We start from the raw sequence: 19,897 nt of genomic DNA on the forward strand, positions 1-19,897 counted from the left end.
AGACCCAGCTTCAATTCCCAACACCCATATGGTGACTCAAATCACCCATGACTCCAGCTCCAAAGGGTTCTATGCCCTCTTCTAGCCTCAGCAAGCTCTGGACACAAACATAGTGCATAAGCCAAAGTATAGCCCAAACACTGATACACAGAAAATAATTTAAAAAATTTTTAAACACTAAAATCAGAAACTAGTCAGATAAGATACTCCAGAACTGCCATTTCCTAACAAGAATAATATCATGGTATGAATCCAAAACAATCTAAAGCTAAAACTAAGTATTACTGAAAACATAAAATTCAAAGTTATCTACATTTTAAATTTATTTAAATTTAAATAAACCTAGGGTTACCAGGCCATGGTGGCACACGCCTTTAGTCCCAGCACTCAGGAGGTAGAGGCAGGCAGATCTCTGTAAATTGGAAGCCAGCCTGGTCTATAGAGTGAGTTCCAGGACAGGCTCCAAAGCTACACAGAGAAACCTGTCTCCAAAAACCAAATAAATAAATAAATAAATAAATAAATAAATAAATAAATAAATAAATGAGTAAGCAAAAAATAATAATAAATAAACCGACATTCTTGGGTCTCACTGTGTAGCTGGGATTCCTAAAGATTAAGTGCTTTGTTTGATTGTTTTTAAGCATTTTAAAAGAAAAAAACAGAACACAACCAGGTGTAGTGGCACACACCTGTCATCTAGTAAAATTTAGGAAGCTTAAATCAAGAAGATTGTGAGTTCAAGGTCAACATGGACTCACAACAAATTTCAAGGCCAGTCTAGTTTATGTAGTAAACCCTATCTCAAAAAAAAAAAGCAAAATATAAATACCTTTGGTGCCACTGCTTAGCTTTACCCTCTTTCTCTTGCCCAAGCCTTGACTACCATCCTGGTCCTCCTGTAAAAAACAAACTCAACATTATCCATAGCCCTGTTCATAAATGTGTATGTTTCATATAAATGTAACATATATATATATTCTTACATACTGTTGACCAACATTATTTACTTCTATCTAACTACTCTAAGTGTTTTAATGTAATTTTATTAAAATTCATAAGAAAAATATCCTTACTATATAACTATCCGTAATCTATACCTATAGGGAAAGACTCTTAAGTATCCCAAAACCCAGTAATAAAAAAAAAAAGTTTTATAAGCTTACACAGTAACATCAAGGCACATGGAAGCTAAAGAAATAGGGGATTTACCATAGGAAGGAAGGAAACAAGGAGAGGGGACCAAGATAAATAGAGAAAGACTCATGAAGTATGACACAAAATGCGCTCAAAAATAAAAACTAGAGGTCAGAGAAAACGGTACAGTTGGTAGCATCACTTTCCATCAAGACTGACAAATTGAGTTTGATCTCCAGAACTTACATGATAGAACCTAATCCAGTAATTTGACCTATGACATCTACAGACATGCCCTGGCATATGCACCGCCTTGCAAAATTTCAAACACAAACACACACATACAAACTTTATAAATTAATGTAGAATTTAAAATGTTTTATAGAAATCAAATTCCAAATATTAAGGAATGGTAGAGTAACTGCCTACTATGATCAAAACCCTAAATTCAATCAATTCAAACTAGGCATGGTGGCACATAAAATCAGCCCTTGGGAGGTAGAGGCAGGACGATCAGGACTTCAAGGTTATCTTTGACAACATCAAATTCAAGGCTAACCTAGGATACGTGAGACCCTGTCTCAAAAACTAATGAAAGAAAAAAGGGCTGGGTAGTGGTGGTATACAACTTTAGTCACAGCGCCCTGGAGACAGAGACAGGTGGGCATCTCTGAGTTCAAGGCCAATCTGGTCTTCAAAGTGAGTTTTACAACAGCAAGGGCTACACAGAGAGACTCTGTCCCACAAAAAAGAAACAGAGAGGAAGGGGGAGGGGAGGTAGGGAAGAAGAGAGGGGAGGAGAAGGGAGGAGAGGGGAATAAAAGAAGGGGCTAGGGCAATACTTGAGTGTTAAAGTGTTTATCGTATGTGAGGATCAGAGTTCAGATACCCAGAACCCATGTAAATGCCAGGCGGATGTGTACCCTGTCTGTAATTCCTACTTTCTGGAGTAGCAGATGGAATTCTTCAGCGTAAGCTGGTTATCAGGCTTAACAGTAAATGTAAGCCCTCGTTTATCAGGGAGACCATGAACAAGGTAGGAAAATGATGGAAGATGATTCCAATATCAAACTCAAGCAGAGGCACACACACACTGTGCTAGTTTGTTCTGCCAACTTGACATAAACTAGTCATCTAGGAAGGAATATCAATTGAGGAATTGCCTCTATCAGACTAATACAACTCTGCAGGGTATTAATGACTGATGTGAAGTGCCCAGCCCACTGTGCACAGTGCCATGCCTGGGCAGGTAGTCAGGCATTGTATACTACCAGCAGCTAAGCAACCCATGTGGAGCAAAGCTGGGAAGCAGCATTCCTCCAAGGTCGCTGCTTCAGGTCCTGCCTGCTTGAGTTCCTGCTCTGGTTTCTCTCAATGACTAACCGTGATCAGAATGTGTGAACCAAATAACCATTTCCTCTCCTACTTTTATGATAATTGTGTTAATCACAGGAATTGAAAGCAAACCAAAACATATGTGTGGCATACATACAAAAAGGGGAAAAGGGGGATCAATTATGAAAAATAAGCATAACATATTAGAAGATGGAATTGACACTAAAAATAATATGTTTTAGGAAAGACATTCAAGAGTGAAAGCAATTTGTGCTCACTTATAATGCACACATTTGTGAAAAACTTTATAAATAAAATAATTAAGGAGAGCACTAAGGGACAAGTCCCTCAGAACTTATTCAACTTAATAGGAAGTATATAAACAATAACTGATATCTGGGATTTCATTTGTATGCCAGGAAAAGATCATGGGATGGTTTGGGCTATCTCAGAGGATGCTTGCCACTGTGCAATAGAACGGGACAGCCAACTATTGCAGTGCAGACCCCAGTGTCCAAAGAAGAGTAACAGAGACCAGAGCTCTGTGAAAGCAAGACCAAAGGAAAAGGAAAAGGGAAAGGAAAAGCTGCAGGTGTACCTCTTGGGGAAGGGGTCCTGAGTGCAAGTAGTTGTTAACCAATTTCTTAAAATCCACCTGGAAAAGTCCCTTACATTCACTGCAGAACCAGGAATTTTTTTTTTTTTTTTAAATGTCCATAAGGCTATGATTCAGCACTCCTGAGTCAGGGAATCCAGGGAACACTTTCACTGACACTGTGTTAGAACTGCTTCCTGTTTTGCAGCTATAAACTTCCTATGAAAAGGTAACAGGGTGCTATGAAGTTCTACACATTCCCTGGCCTCATAGTCCTAAAGGACAAGTAGAATTAGGAAGAAAAAGTCATTCGAAAAGAAAACATGAGGGTGGTACATAATTCAATAGCAGAACTCTTTCATAGATGGGAAAGGCCTAGGTTCTATCCTAAACACAAGAAAAGGGATAGGATGAGAAAAGACGACATAGCGTCAAAACAAAAAACAAAAATTTGGAAACATAGCTCCTCACTGAATCGAACTTAACAACATGCCAGATATCACACACAGCTAGAAAGGAAGGAAACTAGTATTACTCTAGGACACTCTTCCTAAATGGCAGTTTACAGTGCACAAGCCAACAGTATTTAAAATGCTTTTATAGAATTTCACTTCTAACGATATTTCCAAAGATATAAGGAGGCAAATAAACAGGAACCATATCTATCACTCATCACTATGCATTTTCTCTTCTTTACTGCCGTGTTGAGAGAGAGAGAAAGAGAGAGAGAGAGAGATACGCATGTAAATGCACACTGTAACTAGTATGTGGCAGTCACGCAAACAACTTTTTAGAAGCTGGTTCTCTTCTTCCACCCTGTTGAAGATTTCTCATTGCTGAGGCAGACTACATGCTAGCTGGCCTACCGGCTTCCAGATTATTCTACCTCTGTCTCCAATATAGGAGTGCTGGGATTACAAATATGTACCACTGTGTGTGTGTGTGTGTGTGTGTGTGTGTGTGTGTGTGTGTGTGTGTGTTGTGTGTGTCTTTGAGAGAATAACCTGCAAGACAAGAGTCAAGCTCTTCTGTGGGGATGGAGTTTAAGGTTCTTTTTATTTCATTGTATGGGTGTTTTGTCTGAATGTATTTATGTGCACATGTGTGCAATGCCAATGGAGATGGAAAGAGCGCCCATAGGACCTCATGCACACTGGCCAAGTACTCTGCCACTGAGCTACATCCCCAAGCTGTGGAAACACCTTAACTGTAAAAACTATCAAGCACAGAAACAAGCTGTCTCCTAACGAGGTAAGCTCCCCATCTCTAGAAGCATTTAAACTGAAGCTTACCAATTGTCGAGAATGCTGCAAAATCTACTCCTGCACTGGAAAAAAAATATATTAGGATTTTCTAAGAGCTCTCCCAACAAAACTTTGTGATTCTCCAGCCCCATCCTTCACCATTAGCATAATTGCTGATAAATTAAAATTAACCTTTAATTCCCAAAAACATAATTACTTTTATTATCACTGAATTCATTTTTGAAAATGAATTTCAATTTCAATAATCTTATTTCAATGTAAGTATTGAAAAGTGTGTTCTTTTATTCAGTACTGGGTAGTAGCAAGAATATTCAAATAATGTCAAAAAGACACCTAAACATTTTTCAATGTTTTCAATTATATAAATGTATAAAGAAAAAACAATATTCATGAATAAGCAAAATTAATGACAATGATAGCAGGATGAAAACAAATAAATACTTCTTTGAAATAGGCATTCAGATAGTCATAGTTTTATGGGAGAAAAGTTTTATTTCATTTGTACCTCAAAAAATTTAAAGCAGCCTGGGTTACACAACAAGATCAGACTAAAAAGGAGGGAAATGCCCTACTCTATAACACACTCTCTTCCCTCTCAGAAACATTTAATTATAATTAGTCCCACTCACATATTAGACTGGTGATGATTTTGTATTGGACTAGATTATTTATAGTCACAATTTTTAAAAATATGTATATTAAGTTTTAAAATATTTCATAAAAACTAGATGTGTTCTTGGTTTTATTTTTGGTGCCATATAGCACAAACAACATTTCCTCTTATTTCAGATGAGTTACACAAGAAAGGAGTAAGAAATGATATTATGAAAAATGTCATGAGTATAAATAGTACTGCTGAGTACAGAGTGTTCTGTTACTCTGGGGACAACAGACACAACTATCTGACACACTGGCATGATCAAAATTAAGTGGATTGCAATATACAGACTCATTCAAATAAAACTCCAAAATAGAAATAAATCTTGTTACTGTTGCAGTTTCAAGTCTATTTCTTTTATTTAAGTAGTTTATCTGTATGTATGTAGATATGTCGCATGTGTGGGGTGTTCTTGGAGGCAAGAAGAGGGCGTCAGATCCAGAACCACTGAAGCTAGAGTTACTGGAGGGTGTGGGAACCAAACTCAGATCCTCAGGAAGAGCAATGCTTTTAACCACTGAGCCACTTTTCAAGCCTATTTCTTAGTCTTAAAACTGAAAGTTAAATTAGATATCTCTTCCAATTCAAAATTCTAGTTTTGTTGTTTTTTGGCTTGAGGTATATTTCTGTATATGCTGGGGGTCAACCCCAGGGCATATATTGAACAGATGCCCCACTAGTTAGCTATAGATCCAGCCTTTAAAATACTTTAAATTGCTATAACTACCTCAATTTAGGGTAATTAAAATATAATTACCCTCTTTTCATCCTTTAGTTATAATTTGTTGGATTACCAGACTAAAATAATGAAAGAGCTATCTTGCTAATCTGTGGGTCTACAGGGTGAAAAGGGAGAAATTCCAATCATCAAGCCTCATTAAATTTCAATATGAACACTAAAGCAAATTTGCTATGGTACTTACAGTTGCCAGACAGTAAAACAAATAAGAGAAAAGAAAAGAAAGAAGGTGGGGGCAGAAGGTTTTAAAAGCCTTAATGAAGTTTTCAAATGGCACAAGTGACTCATTCAAGAGGCTTTATATCTAGACCCCACACTCTACCTCATCTTGTCATCAATTTCCTCCTTAAAGTGCATATTCTGTTCTTTACTGAGGTATTAATTTTTAACCACTTTAGTAAAATGTTTTTTAAAAAGTACAATGCAAATTTAAAATATGCCATTAGTTCTCTGGAGTGGGTGGAAATGCTTCTTTTTCCTCTCTAATGAATCATAATATAGCTCAACACATTTTTTGTGCTTATAAAGTAGCTCCCAGTGGTATTTTTTTCATGCAAGCCAATGGTTCTAATACAATAACATTTCTCATTAAAAAATAAGAAACAACCAAAAAAGAAAAAAAAAGGGGGGGGAGACAGAAATAAAATAGTTCAGACAAGTTCAAAAGACCAGCAGAAGATTAATAGTAACATTATAACTTTGTGGCCCATTAAATTTTAAAATGTTGGCTTCTTTAAACTATAAAGAATATTAGCAATTTCTAATGCATTCCCTTTTGCACCTCTAAGCCAGGTGGTGGCTCATGCCTATAATTCCAGCACCTGGGAGGCAGAAGCAAGGGGGCTGCTGTGAGTCCAGCCAATTTGCACTCCATAGTAAGTCTAAGCCAGCCTGACCTACAAAGTAAGAGCCTGTCTTAAAAAAGGAAAAAAGTCAGTAGTGGTGGTGTACACCTTTAATCCCAGCACTCAAGAGGCAGGGACAGGCAGACAGACTCCGTAAATTACAGGCCAGCACAACATACATAGAGAGTTTGAGGACAGCCAAGGCTACACAGAGACCCTGTGTGTTAGATAATTTTCTGTCAACTTGACACAAGCTGAAGTCATTGGAGAGGAGAGAACCTTAGTTAAGAAAATGCCTTAATAAAAGCAGGTCTGCCGCAAGCCTGGAAGGAGTGTACTTAATAATGATTGATAGGGGAGGACCCTATTGTGGGTGGTACCATCCCTGGGCTGGTGATTCTGGATTCCATAAGAAAGCAGGCTGAGCAAGCCATGGGGAAGAAGCCAGTAAGCAGAATGCCTCCATGGCCTCTGCATCAGCTCCTGCCTCCAGGTTTTTGCACTGTTTAGCAATCTTCTCCTAATTTCCTTTAATGATGAACAGTGATATGGAGGTACAAGGCAAATAAACCCTTTCCTCCCACTTTTTTTGAGATCTACCTGCCTCTGCCTCTTGAGTCCTGGAATTAAAGGTGTGTGCCATCACTGCCCAGCTCCCAACTTGTTTTTTGGTCATAGTGTTTCATCATAGCAATAGAAACCCTAAGTCACCCTGTCCAAAAACAAGGGCTGGGCATGGTGGGACATGTCAGAAGGCAGACAAGCAGATCTTTCTGAATTCAAGGTTAGTTTTCTCTACATAGCAAGTTACAGGCCAGTAAGGACTACATAGTAAGATCCTGTCTTTTAAAAAGGGAGGGAGGGTGTTACAAAGGAGAGACAGCAACCATTTATGAGTGCTTGTTGTTCTTACAGAGGACTGGAGTTCAATTCCTAGTATCCCTAATGGAAAGCTCATAACTACCTGTAACTACAACTCGAGTTTCCAAGACCCTCTTCTGACCTCCATGAGTACCCACACACACATGTACACATGCACACACATAAGTGCCCCAAAAATACCTTTCAGTCTTAAGGATAAGCTTTCATTCTCTTGATATACAATAATAGTCATTATACATAAAACATTCTTATTAAAACTCTTCAATAGTCATTACTAGCTACAATGATATTTTGTATTTACAGTGTTTGTCAAAAGATAGGTGCCAACTACTGAAATGTTATTTAACTATAATTCCTAGTCATTATCAAATATCAATAGAACTCAAAAATGGCTAATGGTACATTGTGATTATGGAAGTTACAAACATTCCTTAACATTTCTCTTTTCTTTTTTTGTTTTTCAAGACAGGGTTGCTCTATACAGCCCTGACTATTCTGGAACTCACTTTGTAGACCAGGCTGGAGATCGGCCTGCCTCTGCCTCGCAACTGCTGGTACTAAAATGTTTATGTGTGGCTTTTATAATCAAAAATAAATATAACCTATTAAAATACAAGCATATGTGTGTGTAATAAATGGATAGATATCCATATAATATATGCATATATGTATATATGTAACTGAGCAATTCCATCTTAGAGAAATATTTGTATACCTGCAAAACAAGAAAAAGAAATGGAAGCAGTGACTCATAATCAGAATTAGGAGTCAAGAACATGATTGGACAATATGTAGTTTTCCCATTATTTTGAGTATTGTAACACTAATGAAAATAACATACAAAGGTAGATTTGCATAGTTTATTACTGGGTAAATAAAAGCAGGTTACAAAGGAATAAAAACTTTTTCATTTACTTCTCATGAACAATAGTGTTATTTAGCTCTATAGAAATGGACCTGTGAAGCATAAGAACTATTAAATGGCAGTACTGAAGAGGGATTAGTATTAGAAAGGATCCACAGAAACTTGTATTTTATCTAAATTGCCAGTAAAACAAACAAAATGTATTTGTGTATTACTTAAGCAATTAAAAGCTGAATGGCTTTCATTTCCATTAAATCGTGTTTTAGTAACTATTTCTCAGGAAAGGTAAGCTGAAATGTCTGTAGTATGACACATATTATAATCCCTCTACACCTAAGACTACAGATAGAAAATATCTGAAACCCAAATTTGTGGGCTAGGGATGTAGCCTAAGGTAGACTGCTGCCTGGTGCATGCCTGAAGCCATCAATCAGTTCATTCCCCAGTACGTAAGTAAACCAAGTATGGCAGTACATGCCTGAAATCCTAGTGTTTGAAAGGTAAAGGCAGGAAAATTAAAACTTTAAGATTACCCTTAGCTACATAATAAGTTCAAGGCTAGCCTACATTACATGAAACCCTGTCGAGAGAGGGGGGGAGGGGGAGAGGGAGAGGGAGAGAAAGAAGAAAAAAAAATAATTAAATCGGTGGCAGGTACATGAAAGTGGTTTTATACATATTATCCCAATTAAATCTATCATTAAAATTATCATTGTTTTCTTCATAAAGAAACTAATGATGAAAAATAATCTATCATATAAGGCTATAATGAGCCAAATTTAAACATAGATCTGCCTGACTCTGAAGTCCCAAGTTCTTTATAGGATGAATTGTGTGTCACCCTGGGGAACATGAAAAATTAACTGTATAGTAAAAATTCTCATAAAGAAAAAGTTATGTATATCTACTCAGTCTACTTCCAGCTATACAATTTTAAACATTTACAGGTTATTGCCATCGTTCTTGGTTATTCCCCAGAAGTTGATAAGACCTTAATGCTTAAGACATTACATGTTTGAGTCATAGCACACAAGTCATGGAGATATCAAACTAATACAAGCTAGAAGTTTTGTTCCTATTGTCATAATACTAGAAGATGCTATACATCCTACAACAGCCTTACACAGGTCTGAATTGAAAGAACTGGCCTGGCAAGATATGCCTGCTGGTCCAGTAGTGGCACAAATGTTATAGGAGAAACCAACTACTTTCTGACTGGAGTTAAAGCACGCTCCACACATGTAACTCATGCCTGGTACCCAAATTCACGGCTGGCTAGATCACTAGACGTAGAGTGAACCTAATACTATTATTGTATTAAACAGACCTAATAAACTGGGCAGTGGTAATGCACATCATTAATACCAATGGGGGGGATGGGGGGATGGGAGGGATGGGGAGGAACAGGAAGATCTCTGAGTTTGATGCCAGCCTGGTCTACAGACTAAATTCCAGGACAATCAGGGCTACACAGAGAAACTCTGCCTCCCCAGAAAGAAAGAAAGAAAGAAAGAAAGAAAGAAAGAAAGAAAGAAGGGAGGGAGGGAGGGAGGGAGGGAGGGAGGGAGGGAGGGAGGGAGGGAGGGAGGGAGGGAGGGAGAGACCTAACAATACGCTATCCCCTAAGTTCTTACCTTTATGCCTTATAAATTAGTGCATCTCTCAAGTCTCATCAGAGAAGCTTCTTATGATGATTAATTTAGAGACATACAACTTCCCAAAATGCAGAAAATAAGCTCTAAATGGGGCAGATGCTACTCACACACACACACACACACACACACACAGACTGAGGGACCATGGTGGAAGAAGGAGTGGACATGTGTAATATTTGCCAGACATGACAATACTGTTGCAAACATGAACTCCTAGTGGCTGTGGCTGCATGGACAAGACAACAAACAAGTCAGCTGAAACTCCAGGATGGACAGGGGACGGACTCATGAAGTCCCCACTGCCTGAGGAGCTACTGGCAACTGACAGCTGCTGAGGCAAGGGAGAACCATTTATCTTCAGGGATACAGCCCTTGAGGGGCTAAAGAATGTCCATAGATGTATTACACCCAGGAGGTTTAAAAAGAAAAGTATATAAAGTTGGGAGGAAACAGTAGTGAGATAGGGAAAAAGTAAATAAAAGGGAAGGAGATTGATTTGCTCAAACCATCACGAACATAGGAAATTCTCTAACAGTGAAAAACTAAACTAGTTCTGAAGCAAGTTAAAAAAAAAAAAAATTACATAAACAAGAAGGTGAAATACAGACTCTAAGAGGAATGACTACAAGAGGCCTTAAAAGACAGTCAGGCAATAATGAACAAAGAGCCATAATAAAAATCCTCCACTATGTACAAGTGTGTGTGCCTGTGTATAAGTGTTGTGTACTCATGCATGCACTCATGTGTTTATATATGCACTCTGTATGTGAGTGTACAGATGTGGATATACATGTAGCCATAGGCCATTGCTTATCCAATGTAGTTTTTGAGACAGAGTCTCTCATTGAACCTGGAGCTCAGCATTTGGCTAGACTGGCTGATGAACAAGCTCTAGGCATCTTCCCATCTTGGCTCCCTAGTGCTAGAATTAAGTAAGGCTCCTGGGGCAGGGCCTGCCTTCTCACCTGGATGCTATGCATCCAAACTCTGGTCCTTTTGCTTATACAGCAAGCATTTTACTGACTGTACTCTCTCCCAGTCCCAAAGTCATGTCCTTCTACACTGGACTAAGCTATGGAATTATCCTCTCACCTAGATTCTCACTGCAATCCATCAGCCTGGCAGAAGTGCATGGTTTCTTAATACCTAAACTCTAAAAAGCTAGCTTCTGCCAGTTCCATCTCCAGGATCTTAATACAGGCTAAAATGTTACTGCAATCACAGAGTCCTCTAAGAACTGGGAAGTTACACCTCAAGTCCCAGACAGGTATACTGGCCTCCACCCAATTCACCCCCAGGATCCAGCATCAAGAGTTATCAGAACCAACCCTCTCCCTCTTCTCTCCTCTAACTGCAGTCACCAAAAACTCTGCTGGATCTGGTGGGAAAATAGCAGTAACAATGAGTTTGAGTCTGCCCTTTACCTGTTGAAGTCATGAACCAGGACCAATTCATCCTTGCTGCTTCCAATTCAGTAAATACTCCTAATCAAGTCACATTTTTTAGCTCACAGATGTAAATTTGTTCCCCCAACCTTGCTTGTTCTGAAACATTTCTGTTTGGGAAGAAATATGTTCTAGCTCTCTTTTCTCTAAGACCAGAAACATAAACAGCATCAAGAACTTATATAATAAAGATTTAATACTTAAAAAAAAAATCCTCCACTATCACTGCAGAAATTACTCTTAGAAGTAATTTCTCTCTTGGGCAGGGGAGATGGTTCAGAAGTTAAGAGCATTGGCTGCTCTTCCAGAAGTCCTGAGTTCAATTCCCAGCACCCACATGGTAGCTTACAACCATCTATAATGAGATCTGGTGCCCTTTTTTGTCCTGTAGACATCCATGCAGACAGAACACTGTATACATAATAAATAAATAAATCTTAAAAAAAAAAAAAAAAAAAAAAAAAAAAAGGAAGTAATTTCTCTCTCAAAGGATGACATTCTAGCATCCAACCAGAAGACACTATGCTGTTGCAAATGGAATTCTAAGAGTTTAAACCAACATTACTTTCCTCATCAGAGGAAAAAAACCTCTTTCAAAAGCTGGCTTTCTACATGTTCAGAAATCAACTTAATTCTGGAAAATAAAGTAGAATTATTAGCAGTAGGGGAGAGAGAGGACAAGAGCTAGTAGGATGAAAGAGGGAAACTATGAGCAAAGTGTAATGATATATACATTTCTGAAAATGTCAAAACGCCAAATGTCAAAATGTTTAGTTCACTAATTAATGCAAATGTTCTGGTTTTTTTTTTTTTTTTTTTTTTAAAAAAAACCCAGAATGGCCTCAAACTCACAGTATACCTCCTTTAATCTTGTCAGCACTAGGAACAGACATATGTTACCATGCAGGCTTCAGGGGTCTGTTGCTTTGTGTATGCGTGTGTGTACATGCATGCGTGCATGTGTATTGGATAGTGAAGATGAAATGTGAAGCTTTCTAAATGCTGGACAAGCGGTCTACTCCTAAGCCACACCTCCAGTCCCTTGTTTTGTTTTGTTTTGTCTTGTCTTATTACTGAGACAAGGTCTCAAGAACCCCAGACTAACTTCAAGATCACATATCCCAAGCTAGTCTCAAACTTGAGATGCAGCTAAGGATAACCCTAAACTGATCCTCCTGCCTCCACTCTCCAAGTGATGGGATCACAGGCATGAGCCACCAGACCAGGTTTTATAACTCTGCCTCCCATATGCTAGGATTACAGCCTTGTCCAGCTACTTAACTAAATGTCTTAAATTTTTCAATCTACATATAAAGTAACAATCTATTATAGTCCTTGTCCTGTCAAAAGGTAACTGTGATCTAGACATCCTACTCTTCAGCTTCAGTATGTATCGAGATACCTTGGTTTTATGTTAATTTTAAGTTGGGAGAATGGGATATATGTGTATATGTGCAGGTATATGCTCCTCTACTTGCAAAGGCCAGAATCAACATTGGATAGCATCCTTTATCATTTTCTACTATAATTTTTGGGAGAGGAGCTCTCATGAACCTGGAGCTCTCCATTTTTGCATAGGCTGGCAGAACAATAAGCCCCCTACTCCTTTCTCCAGCTCCTAGCACTAGGGTTACAGGTGTAAGCTCACATCTGGTATTTATGTGGGTACTTAAATTCAAATTTAGGTCTTCATGTTTTACCCACTGAGTAGTTTCCCCACCCCCAAACCATAAATTATTATAGCTCTGAAACATTTAAAATTCTATTTCTAAAAAGTTTAAAATTGAAATCTCACCTCATCAGAAGACTCTAGCTGTCCCATTACTCCTGAAGCACCTGCAAAACCTTCAGATGGAAGAAAAAAAGGCTGTCCATCATAACTGTCACACATCAATGTCTTTGAAGATTACTGAGACATGCAAATATCAGAACCTTATATTAGTGAAGACTCCTCATTCTAAAAGCTACCTTGGCAAAGTTCAACTTTAAAGTGTTACCTAATAGGTTGGTACTTTCACTAGAAAAATTCTAGTGAAAACCTAAATTAAATCACTACAAATGGTGTTTCCAAAGGAACTTATTGCTTTAGATCTAAGCCATGACTGCTAAAACACTGAGTTGGTAACGTCAGAACCATAACAATAAAGACTGAACAACTTGTACCTGAGGAGACTGAAAAAGGGAAGCTTCTTCGTTGTCTAATCATCCCACCCCTCCTCTGTGATAAAAAGAAAGGCCAATCTATTCTCTCTTGATCCTAATATAAAGAATGCCACTGTTAAATCTCAAAATAAACTTGTCCAATAGTGAAGAAGTTTGAGGGGCTTTCTGTTTTAATAGACTAATGTCACTTTGGTTCAAATGAAATATTTAGACAAACCTTGAACTACGAGAGTGCTAGTACCAGCCGATGGCTCCTGCATCCCATATACAAGCTTATCCTCTGGATATGTGAGTCCAGAGCTCTTCAAAGCTATTAGGTACTTCTCATGACTTTTCTTTGCACAAGCATTTTCTCCAAGACCTAATATTTAAAACAAAGTTAGAGTCAGAAGAAAATATCTCATTCAAAATCTACATACAGTCCTCCTCTGAATACACATGAGCAAGTGTTCTGACGGAAGGAAAAACTACAATAAACATAAAATTTGCTTCTTATAATATTTTGTGATTATGCTTGGCATTGACAATCCCAGAATGATCAGCAGTTTATAAAAGGAATAAAATCTATTAAACATCTAAAATACATGAGGGAGCTATAGACAAGGCATGCTAAGGCATGATCCAACCTTCCAGAAACCTGGAAACAAGTGGTAAAGAAAGGCAAGAGAAAACACTGTAGAGAACAATTATTAAGCAGACTTCTGTAGATGACCTAAGCATCTGTGGTCTCAGGACACCAAGCATGAGACTTAGCCAAAGAAAGGCTTTCCAGAGGAGACAAAGCTTCAACAGACATTTTCAAATATTACAAATAAAATTACATTTGATTCTCATATTTTCCAATCATCTTATCACATTTAAAAAATTAAAACTGTAATTTATAACTAGGCAGTACTGTATGCCTTTAATCCCAGCACTTGGGAGGCAGAGGCAAACAGATCTCTAAGTTCAAGGCCAGACTGGTCTGCAGAGTGAGTTCCAGGGCAGTCAGAGATAAACAGTGAAACCCTGTCAGAGAAAGGAAGGAAGGAAGGAGGGAGGGAGGGAGGGAGGGAGGGAGGGAGGGAGGGAAGGGAGGGAGGGAGGAAGGAAGGAAGGAAGGAAGGAAGGAAGGAAGGAAGGAAGGAAGGAAGGAAGGAAGGAAGGATAAAGAATGAAGCCAGGTGCATGCCTTTAATCCCAGCACCCAGGAGGCAAAGGCAGGAGGATTTTTATGAGTTCAAAGCCCACCTGGTCTACAGAACTTGCTCCAGGACAGCCAAGGCTACACAACAAACCCCTGTCTCAAAACAAAACAAGAATAAGGAATGAGGCTGAAGAGATGGCTCAGTGGTTAAGAGCACTTACTGCTCTTGCAAAGGCATGGAGTTTGGTTCCCAGTACCCAATGGTAATTCACAATCACCTCTAACTCCTTTTCCAGGGAATCTAATTCTGACTTCTGCAGGCACCAGACACATACCTGATATACTTACATACATGCAGACAAACACTCATACACATAAAATAAAAATAAATAAATCTTTAAACATTAAATAAACCCTACAGATTCCTATAGAAATCAGTAAGTGCTAGGGATTTAGCTCAGTTGGCCTAATATATGCCAGGCTCTGGGTTCAAATTTAGTCACTAGTATTACAAAAAGTTTCCTAAATTATAAAACTCATACACTTTTCTTTATAGATGCTGTTCATCTAACTAAATGTAATTTATCAATTCCTCACAATAGCCCTGAAAATGACTACACTTTTTCCCTTTTTATAAGTAAGGCAACAGGTTTAGAAAGATGTCTTGACTAGCCAGTGAGTATGCAAACACAGAAGTAATGTAAGACCAGAAACCTCAAACTTTGTTCTACTGGGAACTGACCTCATGCATGGTAAGCAGCAACTCCCCATTGAGCTATATCCCAATCCCTGTTTTGCTTTTAATTTTGAGACAAGGTCTCAGAATTATCCAAATTGGCACTGAATTCATTCTGTATCCCACAAAGATCTTAAACTTATGATCCACTCATCTCAGCCTCCAGAGGAACAGGGATTATAGGCACATTCACAAAGCCTGGCTCAAATTTCAAACTTTGAAGTCAAAATATAATTCAATGCCCATCAATAAAAGTTAACTAAGGGTTGCTTGTTGATATTGTTTAGTTTCTAGAAGTAAGATTTTTTTTAAATTGTAAAAATAAAGTAAAACAATTATAATAACTCCCTCCTAAAATAACATTGCTACAGTGGTTAAAAATAATCAGCTTAGCTAACTGTAGCAGTGAATACATTCATTACCATCAATGAAGAAGAAAGCAGCAGGCAGATCTCCCTAGGTTCAAGGTCAACCTGGTAAAGAAAAGAAAATCAAGACAATCTGCCTGCTCACTTTCTCAACAGATGATAGCTTTGAATAAAGAACCATTCTAAACTAGGCAGTGGTGGTGCCGAGACCTCCCAAGTAACTGGGATTATAGTCTTGAACTATCACATCCACTTAAAAAGTATGATCTTCAATTATCCCAATTTCATCACCAAGCTCAAATAGAAGCCACCATTTTCACTCCCTGAAACTCTTGCTAAGCTGCCTTTCTCACTTTTTCCAATTTATTCTTGGCCAAATGATCATCTTACTTTTTAGGCTAAAACATTTGCATGATGTTGTGGTTTGAATGAAAAATGTCCCTGGTAGGTGCAAGTATTTGAACACTTGCTCTCCAGTTAGTTGCACTGTTTATGAAGGTCGTGCAGGCTGCTGGGGGGAGGCTTTAAGTTCATACTTTCAGTACACACTCCGGTTTGTATTTGTGGCTAAAGATATGATCTCTCAGGTTCTAGCTCCAGCTCCCTGCTGTCATTCACACCACCAACAACAACAATACTAGCCAGACATTATGGAATCTCCCTCTAAAATGAAAGCCAAAATAAGTTCTTACTTCCATGAATCACCTTTGGTCTTAGTATTTTATCAGAGCAACAGAAAAGTAACTAATACACATAACCAATACACAATACATTCAGAATAAAACATAAAATTGCACATACTCTGTGAGCATTTGGATGTACTCTGATATGAACCTTATTTGAGCCACTATCATCCCTCTTAATGGTTGTTTCTTATCAATACCCTAGGCTTTTTAGTCCCTCCAAAGAATTATGTTCATTCTTATCCATAAATATTCCCACTTAGTATCTCTTTACCTGGTATCTGGAAGGTACATAGGTGTTATTTTCTTTGTGTCTATCCTGGCTGAAGTTTATTAAGTACCTTTGTATTTTCTAACCAATATTTTTCATACAATTTGAGGAAATTCAGCTAAATTCTTCAAATATTTTGATCTCAAATAACACACATGCTAGTTCAGTTGACCTCAATCTTCCCAATGCTATAACCCTTTAATGCAGTTCCTCATGTTGTGCTGACCCTCAACCATAAAATTATTTCATTGCTATTTCATAACTTTAATTTTGCTACTGTTGTGAATCATAATGTAAAATCTGTTTTCACATGATCTTAGGCAACCCTGTGAAAGGGCTGTTTGACCTTCAAAGGGGTCTAGACCCACAAATTAAGAACCACTGTGCTAGATTATCTAATTCTGATAAGTCCCTAAGACTAATACAATTTGATTAGCCATCTCTCACTGTTTACCTGCCTGGTAGATCTGTTGCTATGTCTTTAACACAGGCTCTTCGCCCCTATCCAGTCTGTTATTAAATTAGTGAATGGAGTTTTCAATTCCATCACTGTACTTCTCAGTGACTTTCAGTTATAGAAATTCACTTTAGGTCTTTTTGTTTACATTTCTTTGTGAATCTTATTCACTCTCTTCCTCACTCACTGATATCTATTTTCCTTTAGTTCTTTAGACACATTTTCCTTTTATTTTTTGTGCAAATGTATACTAGTTGTTTTAATGTCTTTATCAATTAAATACAGCATCTACCTCATCATCTTGGCCAACTTATAGGGGACTTACTTCACCTCTTGATTCTAGTATGAAGTTTATTATTTCCTGGCATAACTAGTTTTTATTACATATTACATATTCTAATGAACACAACATAGAAGATTCTTAATCCTGAGAATACTAAATTTTGTTCTAGAAGACAGTTCAACCACAAGCTGAATACTCTGAGCCAGTACAGAAGAAAAAAATCATAAAGGCTTTGTTTTACACTTTGTATGTGTCAGCTCTATGGAAAGTTCAGTGTGCTACAAGGACCTCTACCTAGAGAGGAACCACCTCATACTCAGCATTCTATGCAGGCCTGTTGGGTGATGAGGCTCTTTCTAAATTTCTCTCTCTCTCTCTCTCTCTCTCTCTCTCTCTCTCTCTCTCTCTCTCTCTCTCTCTCTGTGTGTGTGTGTGTGTGTGTGTGTGTGTGTGTGTGTGTGTGTGTGTGTGCTATATGTGAGTGCAGGTTCTTTACCCATATCCTGACATACCTGTGGAGGTCAAAGGACAATTTTTGGGAATTGGTACTCTTCTTTCACTGTAGATTCAGGAAATCCAACTCAGGTTGTCAAGGTAGTGCAGCAAGTACTTCTACTTGCTGAGCCATCTTTCCTGTCTAGATTATGAACTTTGTTTATTAAGTGTGTATGTGTGTGAATGTGGTTTTGTATACGAGTACAGTGTTCTCAGAGGCACGACAATGCCAGATGTCACTGGAGCTAGAGAGGCCACCAGTTGTAAGCAGCCCAAATATATTAATGTTGGTAGCCAAATTTGGGTCCCTTGGAAAAGCAGTCCCCACCCTTAAATTCTGAGCTATATTTATCTACTGATCATGAGCTTCCTTGATTTTTTTTTTTTTTTTTTTTTTTTTTTTTTTTTTTGATTATGAGTTTTCTTAAAACTAACCTAGAGTCAACCTTACTTACTCAAGGTCTGGTCTTCTGAAATCTCAGAGCCAGATGCTTATAGAACTAGAAAGGTTAAACTAAAACCTCAAAGTTCCCTAACACAGCTTGCCTACAGGTATTTATTCTATGTTTAGGCTATAATAGACAATTCCTAACAAATCCTAGGTGGGGGAAAGAGATGACTCAGCAGTTAAGCACATTTGTTCTTGCAGAAGACCCAGGTTCAATTCCCAGCACTCACATATCAACTCAAAGCTGAGTTCTCTAACTCTAGTTGCAGAGGATCTGCTGACTTCCACAGGCACCAGACATGTATGTCATGCACATACATACATATATGCAGGTATGATGTGGGATAATGCCCTTGTACACTGTAAAGATTTGTCACTCATACTGGTGTAATAAAACGCTGATTGGCAGGCAGAAAGTAGAGGTGGGCTACCAAACTAAGAGAATTCTGGGAAGAGGAAAGGCAGAGTAGAGTCGTGAGCCAAACACAGAGGAAGCAAAACAAGAAAGTATTACTGAGAAAAGGTACCAAACCATGTTGCTAAACATAGGTAAAAATTATGGGTTAATTTAAGCTGTAAGAGCTTGTTAGTAATAGGACTGAGCAATAGGCCAAACAGTTTATAATTAATATAAGCCTCTGTATTTATTTGGACTGGCTACAGGACTAGGCAGGATAGAAATTTCTATCTACACAAGTAAAACACTCACACATATAAAATAAGTAAACCTGAAAAAAAAAAAATCTTAGGTAGTCTCATGCTGGATATGCATTGGTTCTCCAAAAGTCTGCCCACAAAATTCCAGTTTTCACCAGCTTCAGCAGACCAATATGATGATCTGTGCTTTTTTTCTTTTTAAACTCAGCAGGACCACCACGATCTGCTTCAGGCCATCATGTACTGTCAGGAGGTCTCCCAGAACAATCATGAGACTCATCTGGAACTGTTTCTTTTTGCAAGAGTCTACAGTGTGTTCTTTCTGCTCTCCTACACTTTTAAACAGTTGCCTCATCTTTTGTCCTGTTGTATGTTGTTTATGACAAACATTAGAACATCTACGTGGAACCTATCCCCTTTACCACCCAATTCCATGGCCCTCTAGCTCATGACTTCTGCTGTTAGATTACTTATTACTGAAGTATTAGCATGTCCCCACTCCAACACCAGGGAATCAGGTACTCTAATCTGGTGAGATGGCTCAGTGGGTAAAAACACTTGCCATAGACCAGCAACCTGAGCTGAATCACTCTTTCAAGTTTCATTATACCTAATGAAGAGACTGGATGCTCCAACAGAAATTAGTTGACAAGTCGTTAAAAGGCCATGTCATTTTTCTGAAATTTAGTTTCCTCATCTATAAGCTTTCTTATATATATATTATCTATAATAATTTCAAGCTTTAGAATTATATGGAAAATATTAACTTCACTTTTAAATCTAAAAGAT

At 38.1% G+C, this 19,897-nt stretch overlaps 1 protein-coding gene across 1 annotated transcript in view; it reads right to left on the reverse strand.

Annotated features, from left to right (window-relative positions):
- The window catches only part of Ubr3 (ubiquitin protein ligase E3 component n-recognin 3), a 145,627-nt gene that overhangs the window by 97,565 nt on the left and 28,165 nt on the right, over window positions 1–19,897 (reverse strand). The window contains exons 4-6 of the mRNA XM_051184512.1: window positions 13,802–13,945; window positions 13,217–13,266; window positions 833–899 (exon numbers count right to left, since the gene is read on the reverse strand). Of these exons, the coding sequence (XP_051040469.1) occupies window positions 833–899; window positions 13,217–13,266; window positions 13,802–13,945 (261 nt within the window). The remainder of the gene's footprint in view (window positions 1–832; window positions 900–13,216; window positions 13,267–13,801; window positions 13,946–19,897) is intronic.

Source organism: Phodopus roborovskii, unplaced genomic scaffold, assembly GCF_943737965.1.
Source record: "Phodopus roborovskii unplaced genomic scaffold, PHOROB, whole genome shotgun sequence".
NCBI classification, from domain to species: Eukaryota; Metazoa; Chordata; class Mammalia; order Rodentia; family Cricetidae; genus Phodopus; species Phodopus roborovskii.